At 40.6% G+C, this 11,878-nt stretch overlaps 1 protein-coding gene across 2 annotated transcripts in view; it reads right to left on the bottom strand.

Moving 5' to 3' along the window:
- Positions 1-1,964: 1,964 nt before the first annotated feature.
- Positions 1,965-11,878, bottom strand: part of LOC138979614 (potassium channel subfamily T member 2-like) — a gene marked incomplete at its 5' end in the record, with an annotated part of 50,671 nt that continues 40,757 nt past the window's right edge. The window contains 6 exon segments of one of the 2 annotated variants that reach the window (XM_070352329.1): positions 1,965-2,754; positions 3,949-4,033; positions 4,593-4,719; positions 5,836-6,024; positions 7,042-7,125; positions 11,688-11,792. In XM_070352329.1, coding sequence (XP_070208430.1) covers positions 2,466-2,754; positions 3,949-4,033; positions 4,593-4,719; positions 5,836-6,024; positions 7,042-7,125; positions 11,688-11,792 — 879 coding nt within the window. 2 annotated transcript variants of the gene reach the window in all.

The following is an 11,878-nucleotide window of genomic DNA, read 5'->3' as shown; positions in this document are numbered from 1 at the left end:
AAGTATATTCTTAAAAACGATGTAGTCTTAAAATGGAAGTATCTTTCTTTATTTGGTGTTTAACGTCGTTCTCAACCACGAAGGTTATATCGCGACGGGGAAAGGGGGGAGATGGGATAGAGCCACTTGTCAATTGTTTCTTGTTCACAAAAGCACTAATCAAAAATTTGGTCCAGGGGCTTGCAACGTAGTACAATATATTACCTTACTGGGAGAATGCAAGTTTCCAGTACAAAGGACTTATCATTTCTTACATACTGCTTGACTAAAATCTTTACAAACATTGACTATATTCTATACAAGAAACATTTAACAAGGGTAAAAGGAGAAACAGAATCCGTTAGTCGCCTCTTACGACATGCTGGGGAGCATCGGGTAAATTCTTCCCCCTAACCCGCAGGGGGTAAATGGAAGTATATTAACAGAGATTATGAACAGAAAATCTGAAAAAGCAGTCTTAAAAAGGGGGGAGTCTTAAACTCTAGGGTTTCCATTGTATATCTCCAGACTGCTTACTGCACGGTTTTCCTTCAGGACAACGAGGCGGTTCACATGATCTGACTTCAGCGATCCGTCAAAATGTCCCCAGCAGTGGGGAAAAACATGCTCAGATGTTGCCCCTGTTGCCAAGATTGTATTTGTGCTCCCCCCCAAAGCAGCATATGGCTGCCTGAATGGCGGGGTAAAACCAGTCATGTTCAACGACAAACTGTGGGAGTTTCAGCCCATGAACGAAGAAGTATTCGAGTGGTTCCGTTGACGGCTATGGAAATGCACGAAAAATACTGGTTCGTACGAGTACGTTGAATGCGAATCAGTCCGTTGTCTTCAAAAGTTTTACCTGTTTTTCAGTAAACCACTGCAGCCCTACTTTTGAATGAGTACAGAGGAACCCCCCCTTTCAAAACCTTCAAAAATCTGAGGAAATCGGGTCTAAAAACGAAGGAAGTATTAAAAACAGGGGTAATTCTACTGAGATTATGAACAGAAAATCTGAGAAAAAAAGGTCTTAAAAGGGAGGGAGTCTTAAAAAAGGGGTAATTTTACCGAGATTATGAACAGAAAGTCTAAGAAAACAAGGTCTTAAAAAGGAGGGGGTCTTAAAAATAGGGGAAATTTTACTGAGATTATGAACAGAAAGTCTGAGAAAACAAGGTCTTAAAAAGGAGGGAGTCTTAAAAATAGGGGTAATTTTACTCAGATTATGAACAGAAAGTCTGAGAAAACAAGGTCTTAAAAAGGAGGGAGTCTTAAAAATAGGGGTAATTTTACTGAGATTATGAACAGAAAGTCTGAGAAAACAAGGTCTTAAAAAGGAGGGAGTCTTAAAAATAGGGGTAATTTTACTGAGATTATGAACAGAAAGTCTGAGAAAACAAGGTCTTAAAAAGGAGGGAGTCTTAAAAATAGGGGTAATTTTACTGAGATTATGAACAGAAAGTCTGAGAAAACAAGGTCTTAAAAAGAAGGGAGTCTTAAATTGGGTGGTCTTAAAATGGTGAGTTCCGCTGTACTACAATCCTAAAAGTCAATCACTGTTTGAGAAAGACATAGGGTATAGTGCTTCAATGTTCTGCAAAAGACAATCATAAAATGTGGTCACCGTGGTTACTAGAAAAATGGTATAAGGCACTGAGTGGTGAATAATATCATTAATGCTCAACAGACCCAAACAGGGTTTAACAAAAAACGGAATGCTTCCTTTGTTCTCGACGAAACACTGTACGTACCAAAACAATAAAATTACACCAACCATGACTCTTTTATCGTGCGCATTCCTTTCACTGTTCGACTGCGCCTCTTTTCTGAATTATGTCACTTCAGCTCAAATGTGTCAATCCTTCTAGAATTGTTGGAGCAAGATTCTTGTTCAATGGCTGAAGATTCTGAAATATCTTTCCAGTAGGACCGTATGTCTGATCTTGCTTTTTTTCTCTCAAAATTATACTGTTTCAGCTAACAGGATCCTTCTTCATTGGCTGAAGAGTCTAAAATGTTTTGCCTTGGCTCGCATTTACGTTTCCGTGACTACTGGACTGCTGCTCTTTTCAGAACTGCTTCAGAACAAGCTTTGAATCCTTCTAAAATCGCATTGCATTAGCGTTTCCTTTTCAGTTCCTTTTAAAAATTGTACGCTTCAGCTAATGTGTCAATCCTTCCAGAATTGTTGGAACAGGATCCTTCTTCAATGGCTGACGAGTGTCAAATGTTCTGTCTTGCCCTCACATCCACGTTTTATTTGCCGATTTGTTGAGATCGCCCAAGGTTGAATCGAACACTGAAAGAGTCTGGAATGTTCTGCTTGAACTATAGCTGACATCTGCACTTCCTTTCCTTCACTGAAGGATTGCTCCCCTTTTCAGAATTATATCTCTTCAGTTCAAACCTTCCAATTCTTCTTGACCCCCCAGAAGTGGGTGCAAGAGTCTGGAATGTTCTGCTTGGCCGGGCCTAGCTGGCAAATTCTACACTTCCTTCACTGAAGGATTGCTCCCCTTTTCAGAATTATATCTCTTCAGCTCAAACCTTCCAATTCTTCTTGAACCCCCAGAAGTGGGTGAACTTCCTGCGGCCGGTGCAGAGTCCGGAACGTCCTTTTTGGTTTTGATGGGCACGTACACTGTGGCAGAATTCGCAGGGCGAGACGGTAGTTCTGTTTTCTTGTGGATGACGCCGCTGAAGCTGTGCGATCGCTGCGGCCAGAACTTCTGCTTGCTAGGTTTGGCCTTCATGGAACTGGGCTGAATGACGTAGCTGGAAATAAGTAAAAAAAGAAGAAAAAAAGTTGAGAAATGTTTAGGTTGAACAAGCAGATGCAAATCCGAGCAATAAGTTGACATTTTTTGGTCATGATCAAAGAAATCATTGATGATGGTATGCATATCTCCATGAAACATATAAATACTAATCTGGGTATAATGGACCCCCCCTCCCACCCCCTTTTAAGACCTTCAAAATTCTGAGACAAGCAGGTCTTCAAAAGGCGGGAGTCTTAAAATGGGGGTACGTTTACAGAGGTTATCAGACCTGTTTACCCTCATTTTACCTTGACAGAAGATCACTCAGTAAAAAACAGAAGAATCCAGCACAGATGCAGAAGAAAATTTGTCGCAGTCAAATATTGTAACAAAACATAACAATCTGTTTTGCGCAGGGCAATCCAGGGCAATATAAACGATTTTTTACCCCTATTATTTTGAAGTCCAAACCGCAGTGAGTGCAGAAGGCGTACTTCTCCCCTTGATTTGAGGGCTCAATACATGGAAATAGCTTGTGGTACTCTGGCCAATATTTTTTCAAATACAGCTTCTTCTTTTTTGTGATAGTTCTGTTTTTTTCTTGAGGAGAATCTTCATCCGTTTCGGTTTTATGCTCGCGAGCACTGCTGCCACGTTTTCTCGCAGACATTTTGCGTTCTTTTCCCGTTCTTCAGTGCAAAAGAGTGCCCGGCAGTTGTCTCCCCTGTCGCTCCTAAACCAGTATGGGAATGATGCATACTGGTTTAGACCGTTTGGAATGCAGAAGATTATCGATGTTTCCAGCGGAAGAAATGTTTCGGAGACGGAAGAAAGCTTTGAAATTCGGAAGATTCTTCCGCCAAAAGCGGAAGGTAAACAGGTCTGGATTATTGTGAACAGAAAATCGGAGAAAACAGTCTTAAATTGGGGGGTCTTCCAAGGGTGTTTCCACTTTAACTCTATGCAAAAGAATTGAATAACTTTACACAAAAATGTTACGATCAAAGAAATCATTTATTGATGTTGATATATGCATTATATTTCCATGAAACATTTGAATATTAATCTGGGTAGCAGCGTGAGAAGGGGGGGAGTGCTTGTCAAAATGGGGTGGGTTTTTTTCTACTTCATTGAGGGATTCATGAAAATGATTTATCTATCATAATGAAGGATTCATGAAAATGATTTATCTATCATTCTCCATACTTACATGATGTCTCCAACTTTTAGCTTGCGTTTGGGTGAAGGATTGGCTATAACGTAAGAAATGGTGTTTGGCCGTTTCCTGACTTCAGCTGTAAAAAAAAAAAAAAAAAAGGAAAGAAAGCAAAACATTAATTATGTCATTGTAATGAAAATTGAAACATCAGACAGGAAAACTGTGAAGTAAAGCACACCGTGACACACCAATGTTTGTGTTGTCTGCCCCGGAGATGTATATTTCGTTCATAAGAGCACTCGTAGCTTTTCAGTTGTTAAAAGTAGTGCCCACAAAGTGTAGCTTCTAAAACCATAAGCTATCAAGGACTCGGGCTGGTTGCTGGGTAGTTATCTTTTGGTTGCTGGGTGGTTATCTTTTGGTTGCTGGGTGGTTATCTTTTGGTTACTGGGTGGTTATCTTTTGGTTGCTGGGTGGTTATCTTTTGGTTGCTGGGTAGTTAACGAAAATAAACACCCCTTCCACTTAACAGATGGAAAGAAGCAGAGGGGGGATTAAACCTAAATACACATGCACACACTTGGGTAGCGCAACTCTTCTTGCTGCTAGCTTTCCGCTAGGAGGAAGCGACCTAAATTTCCCAGCAATGGGATAAGAAAGTAAATGAAATGAAATGAAAAAGAGAAATGACTTACAATAGTCTTTGGCAGACATGTCCAGGCTTTTCAGTCGGTTCCTGACCAGACCCCCGATGTCCACGATCTCCGACTTGTTGAACACAGCGAACGGGTTGGTGGTGTGGGATGGCTTCCTGCTCAGCTGCTGAGAATAGAGAGCAGTACAAATATTATACTCTGATACACACATGCACGCACACACAAGCATGTACGCACACACACACACACACACAAACACATATACGCACACATGCACACACACACACATGTATCACACACACAATACACACACACACACATATATAAACACACACACACACACACACACACACACACACACACACACACATGCAAATATGTATGTATGTCACAAACTCATACATACTATTTGATACGCAACATCACACGTTCAGAACATACAGTAAACACTTCCAATCACTGAGTATAAAAAAACATAGATCATTCCAGTCCCGAAGGCAAATCCAAGGAATCCACTGGCTTGATCCACTAGGCACCAATGTTTAATTCCCGGATAGGCCAGTCCAGATGCAGGCAGTCGATTCACCATTGACTTTCTCCAGCTCGGGGTCACCATTGTCCCATGGTGAAATCATGCACTTCCCCCTGTCTGTATACCGGCACCACCATCACAGCCGTTGACCAGAGTTCCTGACACTGACAGGTATTGCTCGCGCACTCGACGTGCCGGCGCTCTCCCTCCCCAGGTTACACGCCCTCTCAAGGGCGTTTTAGCACTCTAAATTACGGTGCTGGTTTTAGTCAGCTGCTAGCTCAGGTAACCGCCCACCATGGAACCCAATACCATGACGCGTTCTCCATCTTATTACGTCATCTGCTTGACGTAAACGCGACTAACTAAAATAGACGGATCGCTCCAGAGCTGGTCGAGACTACTACAGAACATACACGAAAGAGCGGCCTGGCATCAGCTCAAAACACAACCTCTGGAAAACTTGCACTTAATATCAAAATCATCAAAGTCAGTAGTTCTTGACAAAAGCGATCCTTGACAATGTATGTACACACACACACACACACACACACACACACACACACACACACACACACACACACACACACACACACACACACACACACACACACACATGCACACAACAAAAATACACACACACGCACTCACACAAACACTTTTGTTTGCACTCTCTCACACACACACACCAATCCACATCCCCACACACACACAAATGCCCCCCCCCCCCTCCACACATTAAGTACCAACCTTTTTCCCCTTTTTCGTTTTATTTGTGGACGAAACCTCCACTTCGTTGTCGGAATCAGATTTCAACGCAACATTGCTTCGCTCCGTGCGATAGACAGCGATGGGAATTTCCCCTGTTGCTGAACACAGCCCCTGGTACAGTTCCCCGTACGTCGGGAATTTGTTGAGCGTTGAGCGCTTGATTCGAATCTGTTGGACATGTGACATGTGACATGTGATCAATCACGTATTATTATGTGCATTGATATTATACACAATCTTTCATGCGAAAGTTTAAGCAAGGTGGGTCAAATCCCACAAGAGTAATTTTCTGGCTCTGATTTGGTCCAGCAACTCACTAAACTTGGATGGGATGGCAAAGATTATATAGTGAAAGAAGGGAAATTGTAATGTTCAATCGACACAATCTTTTAATTCAATCAATCAATCAATCAATCAATCACTCAATCAATATGAGGCTTATATCGCGCGTATTCAGTGGGTACAGTTCTAAGCGCAGGGATTTATTATTTTTTTATTTTTATTTTTTTTTATTATTTTTTTTTTACAATTTGTATCGCGCACATATTCAAGGCGCAGGGATTTATTTATGCCGTGTGAGATGGAATTTTTTTACACAATACATCACGCATTCACATCGGCCAGCAGATCGCAGCCATTTCGGCGCATATCCTACTTTTCACGGCCTATTATTCCAAGTCACACGGGTATTTTGGTGGACATTTTTATCTATGCCTATACAATTTTGCCAGGAAAGACCCTTTTGTCAATCGTGGGATCTTTAACGTGCACACCCCAATGTAGTGTAATTTATGCAAGGGTTTAGGCAAGTTGGTTTTAAATTTGAAAAGACTGATTTTTCAGGTCTGATTCGGTCAAGTTTCTAAACAAATTTTGCATAGGATGGTAAAGATATACACATACTTAACCTACTGATTTTTTAATGACCCATTTCTAAAAATTCACAATGCCTGCATCAACCTCTTCTAACTTGGTATTTATCATCTAATTTTTATGAACAATTATTTTATAAACATAAGCATTTAAAATTCAACCTGCTATAACTAATCACACCTGTTTTCAAGAAAATAAGTAATGAACAAAATACAAAAATTAAAAATAAAACGATAACGTTTAAAATACATGCAGTAGCAAGAAGTGAACATGATCTGTGATTTAGGCAAAGCCAATATTTGTGTTACTTACGCTCGACAGATGGCCCGATCCCTCCTCCGCATCTATTCCCAGCAGGAGGCGCACAAATGTGATGAGATAGCCTTTCACAAACGTCTGAAATGTAATGTACTCAGTTTTGAAAGGGACCGTCTTCCAACTTTTTGTTGTCTTGAATATTTATGAGCACTCAGTCACACACTCTCTAACTCAATGATTGGATCACTTGATCCATAAATCAGTAGATGAGGGCTCCCCACATGCCTTCAAATTGCACAGTTTCATAAGATAGAAAACTCCCAACCAACACACGCTCGCATGACAGACACAATGGTTTTAGTGACAGATCTTTCTTTCTTTCTTTATTTGGTGTTTAACGTCGTTTTCAACCACGAAGGTTATATCGCGACGGGGAAAGGGGGGAGATGGGATAGAGCCACTTGTCAATTGTTTCTTGTTCACAAAAGCACCAATCAAAAATTTGCTCCAGGGGCTTGCAACGTAGTACAATGTATGACCTTACTGGGAGAATGCAAGTTTCCAGTACAAAGGACTTAACATTTCTTACATACTGCTTGACTAAAATCTTTACAAACATCGACTATATTCTATACAAGAAACACTTAACAAGGGTAAAAGGAGAAACAGAATCCGTTAGTCGCCTCTTACGACATGCTGCGGAGCATCGGGTAAATTCTTCCCCCTAACCCGCGGGGGGACCAGGGAGGGGTAAATCCTTCCCCCTAACCCGCGGGGGGAGGTGACAGATCTGGGGACACTGTAATGGACAATGTCTGAAAGTGATTTTTCTCCTCAACCTTCTCCTTTAATATCCCCACCCCCCCCTCCTCCTCCCCCCCCCTCCAAAAAAAAAATAAATACAATACAAAATTAAATCAAAGTACAAAAGGACAGGAAAAATTAAAACATCTCCAATTGATGCTGCTTTTGACATAAATCTTGGCAATAGCGGAAAGGAATTAGTGACAAAAGATTATTAATGTTATTTGTTTATTTATTGTAATGAGTTTATAGGCTTAGCTGTTTTATTTTTAAGTAGTCAGTTATCATTATTATTTAAAGCACTTTTTGATTTCATAAGTACTTTTTCATTGGCAACTGCTAATTAATTCTACTTCCTCTTGAAGTACCTGAGACATTTCCATCAAGAGCCAGATTTTCATGCTCGTGATTTCCAAATGTTTTATTCCTAACTCAGGTGAGCAATTGATTTTATATTGTGTTGATAGGGCGGGGATGTAGCTCAGTCAGGGCGGGGATGTAGCTCAGTCAGGGCGGGGATGTAGCTCAGTCAGGGCGGGGATGTAGCTCAGTCAGGGCGGGGATGTAGCTCAGTCAGGGCGGGGATGTAGCTCAGTCAAGGCGGGGATGTAGCTCAGTCGGTAGCGCGCTGGATTTGTATCCAGTTGGCCGCTGTCAGCGTGAGTTCGTCCCCACGTTCGGCGAGAGATTTATTTCTCAGAGTCAACTTTGTGTGCAGACTCTCCTCGGTGTCCGAACACCCCCGTGTGTACACGCAAGCACAAGACCAAGTGCGCACGAAAAAGATCCTGTAATCCATGTCAGAGTTCGGTGGGTTATAGAAACACGAAACTACCCAGCATGCTTCCTCCGAAAGCGGCGTATGGCTGCCTAAATGGCGGGGTAAAAACGGTCATACACGTAAAAGCCATGGGAGTTTCAACCCATGAACGTACAAACAAACAAAATATTGTGTTGATTTGTTTCTTAGAGTCTGTGTGCATTGTTTCCCAAGTTTATTTGATGCAGGGTTTTGTAGTTGTGAAGGATTATTTGGATTTGATATCACATAAGATAGATAGTCATAGAATGCAAAGAACCATGTGGTCACCTTGAATAATGGAGAAGATTATTCATTGAAAGAAAACTGAAGTGACATGATGAAATAGGTATTGTATTATGAAGATATAGTTGTACAAGATGTATTTTAAGAATTAGAAGATAAGAAATATAGTTTTGTATTTGTCTTATTATTTTAGTTGATAGTATTTGTTTTTCCCGCCTTTATGAGTTATGCATCCTGCCACATGGCTTGAGGAGTTGCTGTGTGTTAACTGTTGATTTGCCTGGGAATGAATATGTGTTTTAAGTGTTTGATTATTATATGGTCGAGAGAAATGGAACAGTCTTTTTTTTATGGTAAAAGGAATTACCATGCAAGTTATGTAAATGGTAAGCATGTGCATTATTTTGTATGCAGCAGGCTTTCTAGTCATAAGTGACTTGGAATGTTTCTCGGTCATTTTGAGAAGAATTTTACGGCATTGAGTGTCTTAGTTTTTCTATGAGTGATGAAGCTTTTAGCTTGTCACTGGTGGACGTAGTAAAGTTTTGATTTGGTCTTGATTGTACTTGGCCTAGAATTCATCAAAGCATAATTTTTTGTCCATGCGAAACGGAATTTGGAATCACAGGCACCAGAGGTGGTGATTGAATTCATGTTCTTATATGCGGTTGTATTCCTGTATCATGATTTACATGATAAATTTTAAAAGGCGTTCCAGTTTTTTTGTCATAACCATATTTGCAGACCTGCCTACCCCTGAAATGTACCATGTGTAGTTTTGGGTGTGAAAATAAGGCAAATGTGTAGTTTGGCAGGTGAATGTGTAGTATTTCAATTTGATCAACCCAAACCGCAAAACAGAACAGTTACTTATACCGTACTAAAACAAACACTCAACACTCCAAACAAAACTATTACAATGTGAACAATACTCCTCATACAAATTATACAAACAAAGCCCCCACAAAAATACAAGCCAAGCATTAAGTTTATTTGTTAAGAAAAAAATTATTAACTAGTTTGGAACATTTGCATGGGTGAAACTGATCAGAATTAAAAATAAGGAAAATGAGGCCGGGGTCCAGGGGCCGCCCACGCCCTGGTGGGGTGCAGGGGCAACGCCCTCTTAGGGGGCCCAGGAAGAAAACGAAAAATGAGGCTTTTTAAGGGTAAAAGTAGGCCTTTCCTGGTATCTCAAACACACAAATTTGCACAGTAAACAATGATAACAAATGCCAAGCTGTAGTCCGATAATTCGCGCGCTCAGGGAAACAAAGATTCAGCGATGTCCGGTCACTGTGTTACAGATCGGATCGCCGGCGAAAAAAAAAAAAAAAAAAACAACAATTTTTTTTTTTTTTTTACAGATTTTCAAAATAAGGAATTCTTTATTTGACCAATTTCATTTGGCGGATTTCCGCCCTAAGGCGGAAAAGTTTCACCCATGCATTTGTTAAAAAAAAGCTATGTTGAGGGGTATGCCGTTCATATACAGTGGGACCCCCTATTCAAGACCTGTGACAATCTGAGAACATCAAGTCACAAAAAGTAGGGACTGGGAGTATGTGTATCAACATGAAGGCAAATTTGCATATAAACAGAACAGGTTTGCGTCGGCAATAATAATAATATGGCAGGTCATTGCCTCTGCTCTGGTTACCGATCTCTCAAAAGTGAGCTTGTCTTGGTCTTCTTTCCCTGGCACGGGTTTCTTCACAAAACAGTCCAATTTTTCCTCTGCTTTGGTCGGGATTTCTCGAATTCCTCATGAGAAGTGCTTTTCTTGTGGCGGTTACACGGTCGTAAAGCCCACTGTGCTTCTCTGAAAAAGCCGTGTTGCACACAGTGCAGTGGGCAAAATGCTTCCCTTTTCTCCACGAAACTAGGCATGGATGCTCCTCATAGTACTTTGGCAGAAAAGCCTTGCTGGGAGTTTGACCAAGCTTCTTTTTTTTGCTCCGTGGCGGTTGATCGCCAAAGTCTTCTGAATCCGTGTTCGTCGCTGTAGCCATTTTTTTCCCTCCAGAAAGAATGAGCTACGAAGTGACCGAGTTCAGAAAAGTATGTGCTGAAATGCCCGCGATAGTTGTAATAACAGCAGCAAGACCAACTGACTACGCTACTCTCGCGGGCGCCGGGCATGTTTTGCACGCAGTACACAACCGGTTAGTACAAATTATGGATCGGAACTCGCTCGCGTTTTTGCGTATTCAAAATGTCAAAATGTGTAGTCGAAACGAAACGTTTGCGTAGTATAAGACAAGCATGCGTAGTTGCGTAGTTTGGGGACCAAAATCGTAGTTTACTACGCTCAATGTGTAGTGTAAACAGGTCTGTATTTGTATTGTTTTGTATTATGTTTTGTAATTTTTATGTTGGCATAGTTTTATGTTTGTTTGTTTTATTTGGTGTGTTGACAAAAAAGGTGTTCTGAATGAAATTGAGATTAGTATTCTTTGATTAATTTTGTTGTTGAAATATACTTATGTTGTTACTGTTTTGTTTCAGGGGTAACGGGTTTTTTCTGATCTTTGCTGATCAAAAAACCATTTGGATGTTTCATTGAGTTTGTTAATCTGTTTTGAACTCTGGTTGTGTAGTTTTAGATTTTGGTTTGAAGATGAACATTTTTGCATTTTGGAAGTAAACCGAAGATATCTTTTCATTTAGTAATTTTAGTGAATAAAATTTGGAACACCAAACATACTTGTGTTGCATTGTGTGGATCGTGAAAATAGTTTAAACGTAAAAGGTTACCTCACCCATCCCCTCGGAATAATTTGCTGACACATTTAACTATAAGTCTTAGCAGGTTTACACTTTAAACAAACAGATGTTAACATTGACATACCTGATACAAGAGGGTGTCAAGCATACTGGCACTGAACACCTGCCCAGCTGCAAACGGCATGCGGAAAATGTGGTTGAGGTTGGATGTCATCGTTTCCTTCAGTTTCTGAAAAAGAAGAAGACGTAAGCGACATTTGTAATTAGTGAAGGATTCTTGTGGTGTGAAAGTGAAATGTACAGAAATTGTGAGCA

This window comes from Littorina saxatilis, linkage group LG11 (assembly GCF_037325665.1).
Source record: "Littorina saxatilis isolate snail1 linkage group LG11, US_GU_Lsax_2.0, whole genome shotgun sequence".
Lineage (NCBI taxonomy): Eukaryota > Metazoa > Mollusca > Gastropoda > Littorinimorpha > Littorinidae > Littorina > Littorina saxatilis.
This window is presented reverse-complemented; position numbering and strand designations above follow the sequence as displayed.